Below are 16,251 nucleotides of genomic sequence, written 5' to 3' on the forward strand. Positions count from 1 at the left end.
TCCCCATCAAAATCCCAACACAATTCTTCACAGACCTTGAAAGAACAATTCTCAACTTTATATGGAGAAACAAAAGACCCAGGATAGCCAAAACAACCCTGTACAATAAAGGAACTTCTGGAGGCATCACCATCCCTGACTTCAAACTCTATTACAGAGCTATAGTCCTGAAAACAGCTTGGTATTGGCACAAAAATACACAGGTAGACCAATGGAATAGAGTTGAAAAACTTGATATTAATCCACACACCTGCAAACACCTGATTTTCGACAAACAATCCAAATTTATATGCTGGAACAAAGAGAACATCTTCAACAAATAGTGCTGGCATAGCTGGTTGCAGACATGTAGAAGACTACAGATAGACCCAAGCCTATCACCATGCACAAAACTTAAGCCAAAATGGATCAAAGAGGCCGGGTGTTGGTGGTGCACGCCATTAATCACAGCACTCGGGAGGCAGAGGCAGGCGGATCTCTGTAAGTTAGAGGCCAGCCTGGTCTCCAGAGCGAGTGCCAGGATAAGCTCCAAAGCTACCCAGAGAAACCCTGTCTCGCAAAAATGAAAAAAAAAAAAAAATGGATCAAAGACCTCAACATAAACCCAGCCACACTAACACTATTAGAAGACAAAGTGGGAAATACCCTTGAATTAATTGGTACAGGAGACCACTTCTTGAATATTACACCAGTAGCACAGACACTAAGATCAACAATTAATAAATGGGACCTCCTGAAACTGAAAAGCTTCTGTAAGGCAAAGGACACAGTCAGCAAGACAAAATGGCAGCCAACAGACTGGGAAAAGATATTCACCAACCCCACATCTGACAGAGGGCTGATCTCCAAAATATACAAAGAACTCAAGAAGCTGGTCTCCAAAACACCAAACAATCCAATTGAAAAGTGGGGTACAGAACTAAATAATCAATTCTCAATAGAGGGATCTAAAATGGCTGAAAGACACATAAGAAAGTGTTCAACATCCTTAACCATCAGGGAAATGAAAATTAAAACAACCCTGAGATACCATCTTACTCCTGTCAGAATGGCTAAAAATCAAAAACAGCAATGACAGTTTATGCTGGAGAGGATGAGGAGAAAGGGGAATACTTCTCCACTTATGGTGGGAGTGTCAATTTATACAGCCACTTTGGAAATCAGTATGGTGACTCCTCAAGAAAATGGGAAGCAGTCTACCACTGAAGGGACCAGCTCCCCATTTCGGCAGCCATGACAGTAACACGTGCTCACCATGACCTTGCCTTGGTCACTAAGAGGTCAGATGCCTGCCTTGTGGCAAGGAACCTGAAAGACCTCAGAAGGGGTACTTTCGTAGAAGGAGACCCGCACCCAGGAATCAGCGAAACCACGAACTCTGGATGTAAGAGCAAGAGGGTTTATTAGTAGCGCTGGTACCCCGGGGCTTAGCTTTTGGGTAGGCTAAGCCCCGAGCCAAGGGAGAGGGGTCCTTATATAGCTAAAAAGCACAGTGCAGAAGCGAAAAGCATAGTTACAGGGATTCTATTGGACAATTTAATGAGGTACAGAGTTATCAGTATATTCTCAAGGTCTGCACCTGGTACAACAGACCCAATTCCCCCCTCCGCGTCCAGATGGCTGACCTTGGGACGGAGGTTCCCCATGGGGGGGGGCGTCCTCTCCCCACTCGGCCCCAGCCCCGGGGCGCGGCGCCAGGCAGGCGGGACTGGGTCGAGGGCCCCCCGCCTGGGTGAACCGGCTTGGGAGGGAGCCAGCCGCCAGGCGTGTGGGAGTGTGCGCGCTTACGGGAGTGTCACCGAGAGAGAACCAGCCAGGGGGCGGGGTCTTTCAAACCAATCAGAAGTTAGCTGGTGGCACTTTACGGCTCTGGGTGTGCTTTACAGACAAGTACACAGCAATGACTCACAGAGCATAGCAACCACCCTGGGAGGGCCAATGGGCCATAACAACCAGTTGGCCAATCAACACAGGGCAAGCCCTCAAGCCTGGAGGCACACCAATCCTGAGCCTGTGCGTACCCCTAGACACTCCCCTTACACTGCCCTACAAGATCTCTATGCAGCCCCTTCCAGCTGTCTTTGCTAGCCATCCGCCATGGCGGGTGGTTGAAAGACCTGAGCTAACATGGGGTTAGCTTGTTAAACAACAATTTAAGCTCGTTAAACAACAACAACAACAAGCTCGTTAAAGCCGCATGCAGTTTGCAGCAAGCTTTCAAATCTGCCTGGTGATTGGGGTGACCGAGGTCCTGGGCTGAGACCCCGGAAGCCTGAGTTTTCCGGGGGTCTAACACCACAAGATCCAGCAATTCCACTCTTAGGCCTATACCCAAAAGAAACAAATTCATACAACAAGGACATCTGTTCAATGATGTTCATAAAATAGAAGCACTATTTCTAATAGCCAGAAACTGGAAGTAGGCTAGATGCCCCTCAACCAACGAATGGATAGAGAAAATGTGGTACATTTACACAATGGAGTACTACTCAGCGGAAAAAAAACAATGGAATCTTGAAATTTGCAGGAAAATGGATGGAACTAGAAGAAACCATCCTGAGTGAAGTAACCCAGTCACTAAAAGACAAACATGGTATGTACTTACTCATACATGGACTTTAGACACAGAGTAAAGGATTACCAGCCTACAATCCACACTGCCAGAGAAGCTAGTAAACAAGGAGGACCCTAAGAGAGACATACACGGTCCCCTGGAGAAGGGGAAAGGGTCAAGATCCCCTGAGCAAATTGAGAGCATGGGAAGAGGGGGAAGGGAGCTACAAGAATGAGAAGGGAAGAAGAGGAAGGATGCAGAGGTCATGAGGGAGCAGATAGGTTGAGTCAGGGGAAAAATAGAAAAAAGGATATGTGATAGGTAGGGTTTTAGTTGGGGGAGTGGTGAGGAAGGTTGGGAGGGAGAAAGGAACTGGGATTGTCATGTAAAACAATCTTGTTTCTAATTCAAATAAAAAAAATGATTTAAAAAAAAGAGTCTGCTAAATGTAACAAATAATAGCCAAAGCAGTTATATTCAAATACAGCTTTAATGGCATAGTTTTACCATGCAAAAGGCATTTTTCTTTTTTTCTTTTTTTCTTTTTCCTTTGGTTTTTCGAGACAGGGTTTCTCTGTGTAGCTTTGGAGGCTGTCCTGGCACTCAATCTGTAGACCAGTCTGGCCTCGAACTCACAGAGATCCGCCTTCCTCTGCCTCCCGAGTGCTGGGATTAAAGGCGTGTTCCACCAACGCCCAGACTGGCATTTTTCTTTATCATTTGATTTTTTTTATAAAAGTCACTTTTGTTCCAAAAAAAGACAAAACAAAAGAACAACAACAAAAATCAACAACAACAACAAAAGATTTCTGCAAGGAACAATAAGCACTCTTAAACTATAAGAGAAACCATTGCCTATGTGTGTCAGGATTTGGGACAGTGTGCACTCCAGGTCAGCACCAGGCTTTCTGCTAAGAAACTGTAAGGAGAGGATTTGAGAGAGTCACACTAAGTGTCACTGATGGAGGAAAAACAGCAGTGGAGACATGAGTATCTTGATGATTTTAACACTGAAGATGTGATGTAGTCCTGGGAAAGAAAGGGAAGGACAGATGGTAGGTTACATGAGATTGTTGGAAGGAAACACTTCCTTTCTGCTCTTCAGTAAAAGGAAATAACAACCCTGCGTCTGAAATTTGTCATTTGGAATGAAATATAGTAGAGGTCTTGAAAGTATGACCTATACTCCTTTTAACATGTCATTAAACTTCCTTCTGTATTTCTCTTCTTTGTTCTATTCCCTTATCACTGAGATACTTCCTTGATTTCTACAGAGTTCATGATGATTTTCCTTTCCGGTCCTTTTTTTCCTCATCCCAATTATACAGGTACCTGAGAAGTGTCAGGAGTCAGGACAGACCCTGGATCACAGCAACAATGGCCTCATCAGTCCTGATGAAGATCAAGGAGGAGGTGACCTGTCCTATCTGCCTGGAGCTCCTGAGGGAACCTGTGATTGCAGATTGTGACCACAGCTTCTGCCGAGACTGCATCACACTGAACTATGAGTCTAGTAAAGGCAAAGAAGAGGAGGGCATCTGCCCTGTGTGCCAAGTTACTTACCTGTTTGGGCATCTGAGACCTAATCAACATGTGGCCAACATAGTGGAGAGAATAACAGAGTTCAAGTCCAGCCCAGAGGAGGAACAGAAGGTCAATGTCTGTGCACAACATGGAGAGAAACTCCAGCTCTTCTGTGAGAAGGACATGGTGGCCATCTGCTGGCTTTGTGAGAGATCCCAGAATCACCGTGGTCACCAAACAGCTCTCATTGAAGAGGTGGCCCATAAGTACAAGGTAAGAAGTAGGAGGGTGTGGGACACAGAGCAGAAGACAGAAACAGTAGGGAAATCTCCAGTTGATGTGACAAGTCAATTACCTGGACATCACACCCTCCAGGCTTGTTTGATCATTCCATCCTTTCTTACCTTTAGAGTCTTAAAAAGACATGATGATTTATTCCACTTAATTGTATGAGAGTCTACCTGGACTACAAAAAAATTATCGTGGAACTGTTCTTGTGAAGTTGAGTGGATGACAAAGAAAAGCCAAGAGCAGAAGAACTGCAAATTCTTCTATATTTATCTTCTTTTAATGTTTATATCAGATACACTCATACTCCCTAAAATCCAGTCCAGTGATCATCAACAATGGGTTAGTAAATGAATGAAGAGCAGCAATGAAGGGAATGTGCATGTGGCCAGTGTGGTGTGGCACGGCTCAAACCCACAACTCTGACAGCTAGTGTGGTTGAAAGTATCTGGGTCTACATGTGAATTCCAGGCCACCCAGGACTACATAGTATGACCCAGTTTCGAAGAAGAGAGAGAGAGAGAGAGAGAGAGAGAGAGAGAGAGAGAGAGAGGGAGGGAGGGAGGAAGGAAGAAAAGAAACAAAGAAAGAAGGAAGGAAGGAAGGAAGGAAGGAAGGAAGGAAGGAGAAAGAAAGAAAGAAAGAAAGAAAGAAAGAAAGAAAGAAAGAAAGAAAGAAAGAAAGAAAGAAAGGAAGGAAGGAAGGAAGGAAGGAAGGAAGGAAGAAGGAAAAGAAAGAGAATATGGATGTGTCAATTGTGGAGCATGTGACATATGTATGTACTTATACAAAAGACCAGAAAAGATAACCAAATTATCACAGTTTTCTAATGCCAGAATCAATGGAACAGGATTGAACTAAGTGGGGTGAGTGACTAAGAGAGATTTCTGTGTCACTGTTTGTATGGGCATTGTGTGTGTGTAAAAACAAGAAATGATTGAGGTAGAGACTGAAGATATACATACTTTATGTGCATAAATCAAGGCACAAGTTTTAAAAAGAGAACAGTCTTAGATTTCCTGTCTTTCCACAGGATTTTTTGGAATTTGGTTAGAAGCAGCAGTCCTACTAAGCACATAGCATGATTCTGCTACAATTCCTCTCCCACAGGAGAAGCTACAAACAGCTCTGCACTTGCAGATGGCAAATGAGAAAACATGTGATGAATGGGAAAAGTATCTTCAAAAGGAGAGAACTTACTGGGAGGCAAGTGGGGAACCTTCCTAAGGACCTGATGCCTGGGAGGGATCCGGGCAAGAAGCTCCCTGGCTCTTCATTCCCTGGTAATTGATGAGGTCAGGGGGCCTTGATTAGTCCTCTCTACCTGTTCCCTTTTTGGAGCTGGGACTGCACAGTGAGTGCATCACAACTGAGCCTGGCTATGTGAGGAGCTGACACCAGGGAGGAACCTGGTGAGAATGGGCACTGAGTCCTGGGTCTCACTCCTGTGGTATATTCTAGAATTATAAATGTTGGGAAGATGCTTGGGAACAGTCACAGATCTATTGTTGGGGTTAGCTTATCTGAGGGTTCAGAGGTAGCATGAGGAGTATTACAGGCAGGAATAGAGTCTGGGACAGCTGTGTGAACACCGAAAGACACCCAGGCATTCCACTTTAGCTCAGGTGGCCTTGGTAAAGGTGACTTAAGATCTTTGTTTTCGAATGTCATGAACAGACTCTGAAGGAGACACATGCTTCCCTAAGACTCTTCCCTTCCCAACCTCAGTTCCCTGTGAAGTCCCCATCACAACAGTGTTTTTCTGTCCTCCAGTCCTATCAGGACAGTCTGAATTCCTCTCCCCTTTCTTTTCCCTCAAGAACCAAATACACAGTGAGGAAGAAAATGTTCAGATGGCATTTGAAGGACTGTGGGAATTCCTGGACTCCAAGAAGAAGAGTGAGCTGCAGAAGCTGATGAAGGAGAAGGAAGACGTTATGAACAGCCTGGCAGAGTCTCAAAATGAGCTGGAGAAGCAGAGAGAGGCAGTGAGAGACCTCATCTCAGATATGCAGCATCACTTGCACTTCCCAACCATAGAAATGCTGCAGGTAAGACTGCAGGAAATCCCAGCATCTGAGAGTCAGGAGACCTGGAAGCCATTTCCCTCCCTCTGTGCTGCAGTGATCTTCCTGTTGATGGCAGTAGAGCTCACTGTGCCCTCCCTGAACTCTTTCCTGAGCCAGTTTCAGAGGCTGGGAAACTGCATGGCAGGGGGAAATTGCATTTTTCAGCTTATCAAGTACAGTACAGATGCAGAAACTGGTAGAGAAGATGTGTTGCATCACCGGTAGTTACCTCCCTGCTGTAATACTGAGCATGTGTGAGGCCTGTTTTCAGCTGTCTTTATCACTTCACCTGAATGTGAAATTAGTAGAGATTGTTTCTCCCCTGGGATGTTTGGAGACATTCACCCCCACAGCCTCCTATTCCAGTGGTGTGGTCAGTGGGAGGGGAGTTACCACCTAAAATCTCAGAAGGTTATCTCAGACTCTGTCTTTGAGGTGCTAAGATGGATTGTGTCTTCTTTATCCTTACAGGTATAAAGTTTGTATTGTGTTTTATTTCTATAAAATTTAAATAATATTAATGAAAGTCATATTCTGCTGATGAAAATCTCTGTGGGAATTTGGTTCTTTCTTCTCAGTTGTCAATCTTATAATCCTTGATAGTTCTAGGAACTTCTCATTTTGCATTAATTTATTGGTTTCCACTTTGTTGATTTAATTATTAATGAGAGCATTGATTCATCACCTATATTAGAAAGAATTATAGATACAGGCTAAACTAAGCTAGTTCACATAGATACTAACTACAGATACCATACTCTACAAGCCTGAAATTATATCTCATGACCAAAGAATCTGCCCATCTTTCTCTGCCTCCAGCCCTGATGCCACACATTCTAATCTTTATTTTGTGATATCAAATTTTTTGTTCTTGACACATGTTTAAATAGTAACACTTAGTGTTGTCTTTTCCTGTGCCCAGCTGGAATAGTGTAACATAAATTCTCTAACTTCAGTCAAGGTACCACAAACGACAATAATTCTTGCTTTAAATGCCTAATATCTTAACATATATGCTTATAATAGCATTATATCCATTCCTCTTTTGATTAGTTCTCCAGTTGACTCTATTTTTTCTACTATGATAATGACTCAGTGGACATGATCATACAGATATCTCTATGAGCACAAGCTTGACCATCAGAATTCACCTATAACTTGAATAATTAGTTCGCCCCAGAATTCTTTTTACTATGGAAGCTCCTGTTGTTGATTTATGTTATATTTTAAAAAGCCATGTATAGCCAAGTATCTACTGCCTGTATTCCTAGGACTTGAGAGTTTCTCATACACAGAAATGAAAACATAAGATGCACAAACAATGAAAGTGAAACATAATGTCCCCAACCTACAACCAGATATGCTGTCTCACTCCTTTCATTCCAGAACTTGGGATTGAAAAGCAAATGAAGGCACATGGGATCGAGCCCAGCTCTTGTCTATATAGTGAGTTCCAGACCAACAGGATTACATAGTGAAACTCCCAAATGACCAAGGTGGAGAGTGTAAAAGACTACAGAATGCCCAGGCTTAAATTGAATTTATCTACACCACCTCTAATTTAAAGGACCAGGGATCATGCAAATGAAGGGGCAGGAGGAGTGTAGGAGCCAGGTGATGAAGGTCTACAAGGACAACAGTGTCTTCTGGACACAGCTTAGCAGCAGCACCTATGAACTAAGATTAGTTGTGAAACCAAACCCAAGAACTGTGAAAGCCTAAACCACACCATATTCCACTATTGAAAGAGTGCTTCCTTAGGAAGAACAACCACCCCTAAGGAGCTCCTGGTAATTATTAGCTGTTAGGAGAAAGGTCACATTTCTTGAGAGTGTAACTTTATTTAAATCTACCAATATCCTGTGGAATCCAAACATGAGAGAACATTTGTATAGTGTTAGGTAACAAACCCAGGACAAACGGCTAACTGAGGTGCCTACTTAAAATAAACAAGTGGATCTGGTGGGTCAATCGTATATTTAACCCTTATAAAATAGCCAAGTTAATATTGGAAAGCAAAAAAAAGAATATTTACTAATGTGGCCACATTTGGAAGATGAGGAAAGAGATTTAAAAAACCCCTCTGTCCATCTCCAGTTTTCCTAAGAGAGATCAAAGTTTAAATATAGATTGGAATATATGCATATATGAGTAGTCCAGATCAAGGTGTGGTTCTGTCCATCATTCTCCCATTGTTGTCTGGGATACAGACTTGTACTTTAAGGAGGTTTGGCAAGTAATTAAAACTGCTTGAAATCTTTTTAGGAGGCCATCTCTCCCTCAGCCTAGAGTTGTTTTCCATTTCCCAGTGTCAGATTACTGGAGAAATTCCCACTTGAGATGGAGTCTTTGTTTCAACAATTTGCCAAATTAAGAGACACACATTCCTTTTTTTTTCCATTGACTTCTTTTCCTGCAAGGCAAATTACAGCAGAGAGAACAGAAAGAGAGAAAGGTATATGGTTAGTTGTTTTTAAGTATTAGGCAATCTAAACTTTTGGACCTTGTGGCTTCTTCATTACTAATATATTAAATTGTGTTTAAACGTCTAAAATACTTTAGAAATCATCTCAACAGATGGTGGTGGCTCACATCTTTAAGCCCACCACTCAGGAGGCAGAGTTAGGCAGTTCCCTGTGAGTTCCAGACTGGCCTATTCTACAAAACTGGCTCCAAAACTACACATAGAAACCCTGCCTTGAAAAGCCACAGAAGAAAGAAAAGGAGGAGGAGGAGGAGGAGGAGGAGGAGGAGGAGGAGGAGGAGGAGGAGGAGGAAGGAAGAAAGGAAAGAAGGAAGGAAGGAAGGAAGGAAGGAAAGAAAGAAAGAAAGAAAGAAAGAAAGAAAGAAAGAAAGAAATCAGGTTCTCAGACATGTTAGTTGTAAATAAGGTAATAAAAAGCTAACATGGACCAAGTGAAAAGGCATGTGTTTAATTGTACACACAGCAAAAACTATGGAAGCTTTCAAACTACTGTTTATTCATCTTTGGTCTCCAAAATCTTGCAGTATGAGACAGAAAATAGTCTTATTAGTTTACATCTAAGTCAAGTAAAGAGCCATGCATCACATTTTTATAAACTCTTGGAGACCAGGGGTAGGGTGAGGATGGGGGCATGACTGGCTTGCTTCTCTTTTGACTTTGTCTCTGCAGCTAGTGAGAGTGTGACCAGGATGTGCAAGAACATGCAGAACATGTTTTAACTGTGTTTTTTCCCTCCTCCCTAGGGTGTGAATTCTGTCCTAACAAGGTATGTGTGGGCTGACAGGGAATATTAGCCCTATTGTGTGGTGAGAATGATTTAGTGTCCAACTAGAAGAAAAGTGTCATGGGTTTGGGGGATTTAGAAAAAAATGTTATTCTGAAGTTTAATGAGCAGTTTTTTAGCTACCTTATCTTGATTTCTTTTTAAACTCAGTAATTCATCATTTTATACGAGTTCTAGGAAGAGAGTGGGGGAGCAAGTTTTTGATTGTAAATTGAGGAGGTCTGCTCCTGAGTAGTAGGGTTTTCCCAACATCACACAGCAAGTAAGTAGGGTGGGGGGGTAGTATGTCTGTCATATCTACAGAGTTAGTTGCCTACCTGCTATTTTTCTTCTTGGATTCCTCAAGAGAGCTCCAGGACATCTATAGTTAGAATGAAAGGTCAGTAGTGGTTAAGGTTACACTGTCTGAAGTATGGAGGTCAATCTTTTGTCCCTAGGATTCAGACCTTAAGAGTGAAACTACCCAAAATAATCCCAAGAAAACAGAGAAGCATCTTCCGAGCTCCAGATGTGAAAGGCATGCTGCAAGTATATCAAGGTGACAATAGCTACATACTGTGGCTGGGGCTACACTGTCTGGGAAGAGAGTGATGTTTCTGCACATGGGTAGAGGACTCAGAAGAGCAGATAGTGTGTCCCAGTGATGTCATTATATTAAATGGAAAATCATCCATCCCATCCTATATCACAATTTACAATCTTTCCTCTAATCTGCAGAAAAGATTGACTTTAATATTTTTAGTCCTTTGCTTGCATTTAATGCTGTGAATTTTCATGATTTCAGGCCTTATGGATGCCCAGCGCTACTGGGGTAAGAAGAAATCACACCACTATATGCCACTCTCTTCTTTATGCCTTTCAGAGTTTATATCTCCACTAAGCCTGATGTTTTCTGTTACTTTTGCCAATATACACAGCAATCTAACTCTTCTTGATTTTAAACACGGCTCCTCCAACTTCCTTCTCACTTGCTCCTTAGGCTTCTGTTCCTTACATCACAAACAAGACTGTATCTTGCCTCTCATGTAAGTCTTAAATTCTATGTCTTCTTTTTCTGCAGTTCATGTGACCCTGCGTCAAGTGCACAATAAAAATGTTGACATCAACATGGAAAAAAGACAAATACAATGTCAATACAGTTGTAGAAGAAATTTGCAAGATTATGAGACCTATGATTTAGGTGTCCTTGGAATTCCAGCTATGCAGTCAGGGAAACATTACTGGGAAGTAGATGTGTCTAGAAGTGATGCCTGGCTCCTAGGATTAAATGATGGAAGATGTGCTCAACCCCAACTTCATTCAAAGAATCAAAAGGGCATCATGCATAGTTCTCATGATGAACAACATGTAAATTTTCAACCTAAATATGGCTACTGGGTTATAGGTAAGAAGAATAAGTCTATATATAATGCCTTTGTAGAGTGTTCTGTCACCCACAACGCCAGTGTCTTGGTCCTCTCTCTGACTCGTCCTCCCAGTCGTGTTGGAGTTTTCCTGGACAGAGAAGCTTGCACTCTCTCATTTTATGATGTTTCCAACCATGGAGCTCTCATCTATAAATTCTATGAACCTTCCTTCCCTCATACAGTTTATCCATATTTTAATCCTATGGAATCATTACAGCCAATGACAGTCTGTAGGCCGCCATCCTAAACCCTCACCTGTATCTGCACAGTACCTCCATGTCTGGTATATTTCATATGCCTGAGCTCTGTGGGATTTTAACTTTTTTTCTATATTTGGTTGCAGGAAATCATAGAGTTTCCTTGGCCTTGCCACTTTGAGAAGTGTGTGCCACTGGTTTCTCAGGTTAGATTCCATGTGTCCTAGGGTACAATGTGACATCCAGGTCTTGAGAGACCAATGCACTCCCTCAGGCAGTGAAATATTAAGGCCATTTTATGTTTCTTTGCAGATTCCCTTAGTAGTCAAGGAAGTATAGCAGGACAATTGGTCTTAGACATTAATCTTGTGTACCCTGTATGACTTTCAACCTTCATTGTTTTCTGGCAACTACAAATGTATTGATCCTGAAAATTACCATTAGGTTCTGTTTCTGATAAACGCATAAAAAGTCTGATTGTGCTCAATAAAATTGTCACAGCTTAAGTCTTAATGTGACCCCTCCAAGCCAAGCCTGATTTCATTCCTTGCAGCCAATTCAGGTGATCTTGGCCAGTAAGTAAGCACTGACACTTACATTTGGTCTTTCTTTTTTTTTTTTTCTTTTTTTTTTTTTTTTGGTTTTTCAAGACAGGGTTTCCCTGTCATGGAACTAGCTTTTGTAGACCAGGCTGGTCTCGAACTCACAGAGATCCGCCTGACTCTGCCTCCCGAGTGCTGAGATTAAAGGCGTGTGCCACCAATGCCCAGCTAATAAAGGATTCTTTCCCTTCATCCAGTTGCTTGTCTGACTACAAGGCAATAGTAACTCATCATCTTCCTCATTAGGTGAGGTTAAAAACTCTGCCACCCTCCACCTCAGTTTTGTGGTGCCACAGATGGAAGCCAGGGCCTTGTGAATGCTGAGGAGGTGCTCTACCACTGAGTTACTTGTCTCAGGTCTGCCATGTCTCCACAACCCCACTCCTCTGTCACTGACAAAAGATGATAGAAACTTTTTGTTCTTCTCAACTGTTAGTTTTAAAATTATATATAGGAGTCTCTAGCCTGGGAATGAGCCCTTAGTGGTAGTTTAGTTTAACCACAATGCTTGTGCTTCATCAAACTTAAACTGAAACATCTCCAATGGTACCCACTAAGAATATGTCCTCAGAGTATCTATTCCTGTGACTCCACATCGTAGTGTAACCCTGAATAACATCCTCAAAAGCCTGTGCTTTGTGGGAGTTTTCTGGGTGAGGCTGTTTTGTTTGGTTGGTTTTTATTGTTTGTTGTTTTTTACAATTTTACTATGGAGAGTACACACATACTGTAGGTCTGTACAAGAAAATAAATTTGAAATCTGTTAGAGTGCTCTGAGGATAAAAGCATTTTCCTCCAAACCCAGTGACTTGGGTTCAGTCACTTAACCCACATAGTAGAAGAAGGCAGCAAACTCCTTCAGATTAACCTCTCTGTTCATATACATGCTGCAGTACACACAGGCCTAGACACATACACAAATGTAAAATGAATTATGTGATTTTAAAAAAAGAACTTCAATGCATATAACTTGTCCACTTCACACTCAGTAGATGGTTGTTCTGTTAATTACTGGGGAGATGTCCTGGACTGGTGTTCCATGCAAAAATAGTCACCTGGGGGGAACAAAGATTTCACTTTCCTGATGTCTTGCTGTTAGATACTGAAATCTGCCATCAGGTCTACACTAATAACATTATAGATATGTGTGAGTAATCTTTAGTTTTCACTTTTATTTTTTGAGAGGATAATTGCTGTGGGGCTCTACTTGTTTCTTATCAAATACGTTAAATCCTATCATTTTCCATTTTACAGTGAATGATAGTGATGAAAGTAGTACCTGTAAACTTACCTTGTGCTGTGTTGTGAAATGTAAACTACAGAACATATCTAGGAATTTACAGTATGTAAGTGGTATCCACCATGGTTTCTGTTTTATCTCCTTATCCTTGTGACTGTAATAAAGGACTAAATTGAGATTGAGTACCAGAGTCTGGAATGATGGTTTTGATGCAATCCAAGCACATACAAGGCAGAGAGAGGACGTTGCTGTACATCTGGGGCCAGGCTCAGTTACAGAGTCAGACCCTGCTCTGTGTTGGTTTGTTTTTACAGAGGAAATGTGCCAGGTTTTGGATGAGGGAGGTGTTCAAGGGGACACTGTGAGGGTTTACTGGACAATAAGGAGTTTATTTGGAATCCAATTGCTATAAATAGACAGAGATAGACAAAGGGCCCACCATGCTGGGCGTTCCAGGAGAGTTCAGGCCCTGGTACCATAGAAGACTGAATGGAGGGATGTCTGGAGAACATCAGCTGCCCTATGGTAGTTGAACAAGACTCTTCTTACACGTTTTAGGATGGGGTTTTGGGTAGCCTCATTCAACCACAAGGAAAGTAACAGAAAATTGGAAGAAGAGTGAAAAGAGAGAGAGAAAATGTGAACACTGAAGAAGCACACTTTTTAGAAAGAAAAGCTTTTGTATATACCTTTGGGACATGATATTCTTATACACCCCAGGCTAACCTCATATAACTGCCCTGTGTCACCATCCCAGAAACTGGGTTACACGGTGGACATTGCTGCCCCAGCACTTTTCTACCTTCAAGGAACAGCAAAGCTCCCAATGGATTCAATGCTGTAAAGACTGAAAGATATCTGCTCTTAGGAAGATCTTGACAGCCATGAAAGGAAGGACAGGGAGCATGGAATCCCAGCTTCACCCAAGCTAATGTAGTCACCAGAGGACATAGGACAAGTCTCCTGTGTCCAGGTTGACTTTCAGGATTGTCAGGATCCCAACCTTTGCTTTCTCCTCTCTTAATCAGTAGTGGACACCTCCCTTCCGAACTTCATCATCAACTCTCTCCACCGACATATATTAAGAGATAGGATATTGGACAAATTTGAGTTATCCAGTTTTTAAATTTGCCAAATATCTAAGGATTACACATTAAGTTGTTCCAGATATACTACCTAGTAAGAGAACCCGGGGATGACTTATTTGCCCACCTATTTGGAAAAGGCACCTTTCGCCTGTGACATCAATGTTAGGGTTTTTGTGGCAATCAGAGTGCCTGGAGTGCTACAGAGGTCACACCATGCAAGAGACCTCAGGCAAGAGATTTATCGGGTTGGGGTGCTGATGGATGCCTCTGACATGGAAAAGGAAACAGTAACCAATGAAGGAGAGTCCTTTGTAAAGGGAAGTGATTTGTGGCAAGGAAAGAAATGAGTCACTGGTGATGAGTCTCTGAAGGCTGGCTGGGGAGCAGCTCTGGAAAGTGAGTGCTTCCTGATTTACTAACAACCAAGACTTTGATGTTTCCTCATTCTTAAAGAAACAGTTTTACTACAAGCACAGAAGAATCAAGATCTGTCTGGATCCTTCTTGTTTGGATCAAACAAACCTAGTTATTGTTGCTTAGTGTATCTATTTTAAAAGGTTCATTTTGTTATAGATTTGTATGTGTGTGCCTGCCTGTGTGTATATAATTATATAGGGAAGGCTGTGGTGGTCAAATGAAGCTGGAGTTACAGACAATTGTGATCTGCCCTACAAGGGTGCTGAGAACAGTATTCAGGATCTCTGGAAGAGCAGTACTCCATCTTACCCTCTGAGCCATTTCTCCAGTGCCAGTATAGCATTTTAAATACGTGTATTTTTACCTGATCCCTCTCCATGTGCACTCCTCTCCTTTTTTTACCCCTCACAAATGCATCTCCTTTCTTTATAAAACTGGACTATTTTAAATAGTTTTAATCACATGCAATTTCTGACTTACATAAAGACCTTTCTATATTGCTTATTAATCAATATAAATACGTACCAAAATGAAATGATGCCATTGGCAAATAGAATGGGCAATAAAGAATCAACCTACAGGAATTTCTTCGTCTTGGAAATAGAAAGAGCTTCGTGCAGGAATGCTGACTTGTCACCAACACTCTGCACTAGAGTGGAACTGTTCCCTGTCATAAATGATTCTGAAAGAATCTCTGTCCTCAGGCTCAAGAACCAGCAGATCCCACAGAGGCCATGTGCAACCTAAGCTGTTACAACCCAACTTCCTTCATCCTTGTTGGGATACCTGGCTTGGAAAAGTTCCACATCTGGATCAGGATTCCCTTTTGTGTCATCTATGTTGTGGCTATTGTAGGCAACCACATCCTCCTCTACCTGACTGAAGAGGAGCATAGCATCCATGAGGCCATGTTTATATTCCTGTCCATGCTGGCCAGACATATCTCATCTTGTCTACTGCCACAGTACGCAAACTGCTTGGTAATGTCTAGTGTTGTACCTCAAGGGTAAGCAGAGAGCCACATAGTGATCAAATGTCATGGCCAAATGGATAGACAAATCTATTATATAAAATAACCAGTTTGTACATGTCAAAGGTTCTTATTATTACAAATTGAATCATACATAAATAAAAGTCACAATTAAAAAGGCATACATTCTCTAAAACGCAATACTGCAATGACTTAAAATACAAGTCTTGACAAGAATGTGATAACAGGAAACACAACAGAATAGGAAGTGGAAAGTATGTCAGAGCTGGAGGAAGAAGAGGAATGTAGAAGAATGCTGTCATCAGAGCATGACATTGCCATAGCACTCATTAACTCTTTCTTCTGTTCTCATTTGCTTTCATGCACTCTTGAACTGTTACCACCACTGCTTACCTAAACCAGACCTGAGTCTGTCAACATTCAGTCATAGAGGTAGGAGGAATTTCCAAGGTCCAATCCATCCTGAGGATTTATAGGTAGGAATGGTTGCTTGCTTGGGGTGTGAGACATTTTCTTCCATGGTGTAGCTCCTGGTGAGGCTCCTGTAAGAAACTCTAATGACCCCTAACTTGGAAAATGAAAGGAGATTACTTGGGAAAAGGAAGG

General features: G+C 42.0%; 1 protein-coding gene across 6 annotated transcripts in view; it reads left to right on the forward strand.

Annotated features, from left to right (window-relative positions):
* Positions 1-11,839, forward strand: part of LOC100772719 (tripartite motif-containing protein 30A) — a 28,384-nt gene extending 16,545 nt beyond the window's left edge. For 5 of the 6 annotated variants that reach the window (XM_027407924.2, XM_035442307.1, XM_027407923.2 and 2 more), the window contains 7 exons: positions 3,883-4,351; positions 5,477-5,572; positions 6,187-6,417; positions 9,664-9,686; positions 10,142-10,242; positions 10,489-10,515; positions 10,765-11,839. In XM_027407924.2, coding sequence (XP_027263725.1) covers positions 3,932-4,351; positions 5,477-5,572; positions 6,187-6,417; positions 9,664-9,686; positions 10,142-10,242; positions 10,489-10,515; positions 10,765-11,357 — 1,491 coding nt within the window. In that variant the 5' untranslated portion in view covers positions 3,883-3,931 and the 3' untranslated portion in view covers positions 11,358-11,839. The remainder of the gene's footprint in view (positions 1-3,882; positions 4,352-5,476; positions 5,573-6,186; positions 6,418-9,663; positions 9,687-10,141; positions 10,243-10,488; positions 10,516-10,764) is intronic. The other variant, XM_035442311.1, reaches the window with a different exon arrangement.
* The last annotated feature ends 4,412 nt before the right edge of the window (positions 11,840-16,251 follow it).

The sequence above is a fragment of the Cricetulus griseus genome, chromosome 3, assembly GCF_003668045.3.
Source record: "Cricetulus griseus strain 17A/GY chromosome 3, alternate assembly CriGri-PICRH-1.0, whole genome shotgun sequence".
In the NCBI taxonomy this organism is placed as follows: domain Eukaryota; kingdom Metazoa; phylum Chordata; class Mammalia; order Rodentia; family Cricetidae; genus Cricetulus; species Cricetulus griseus.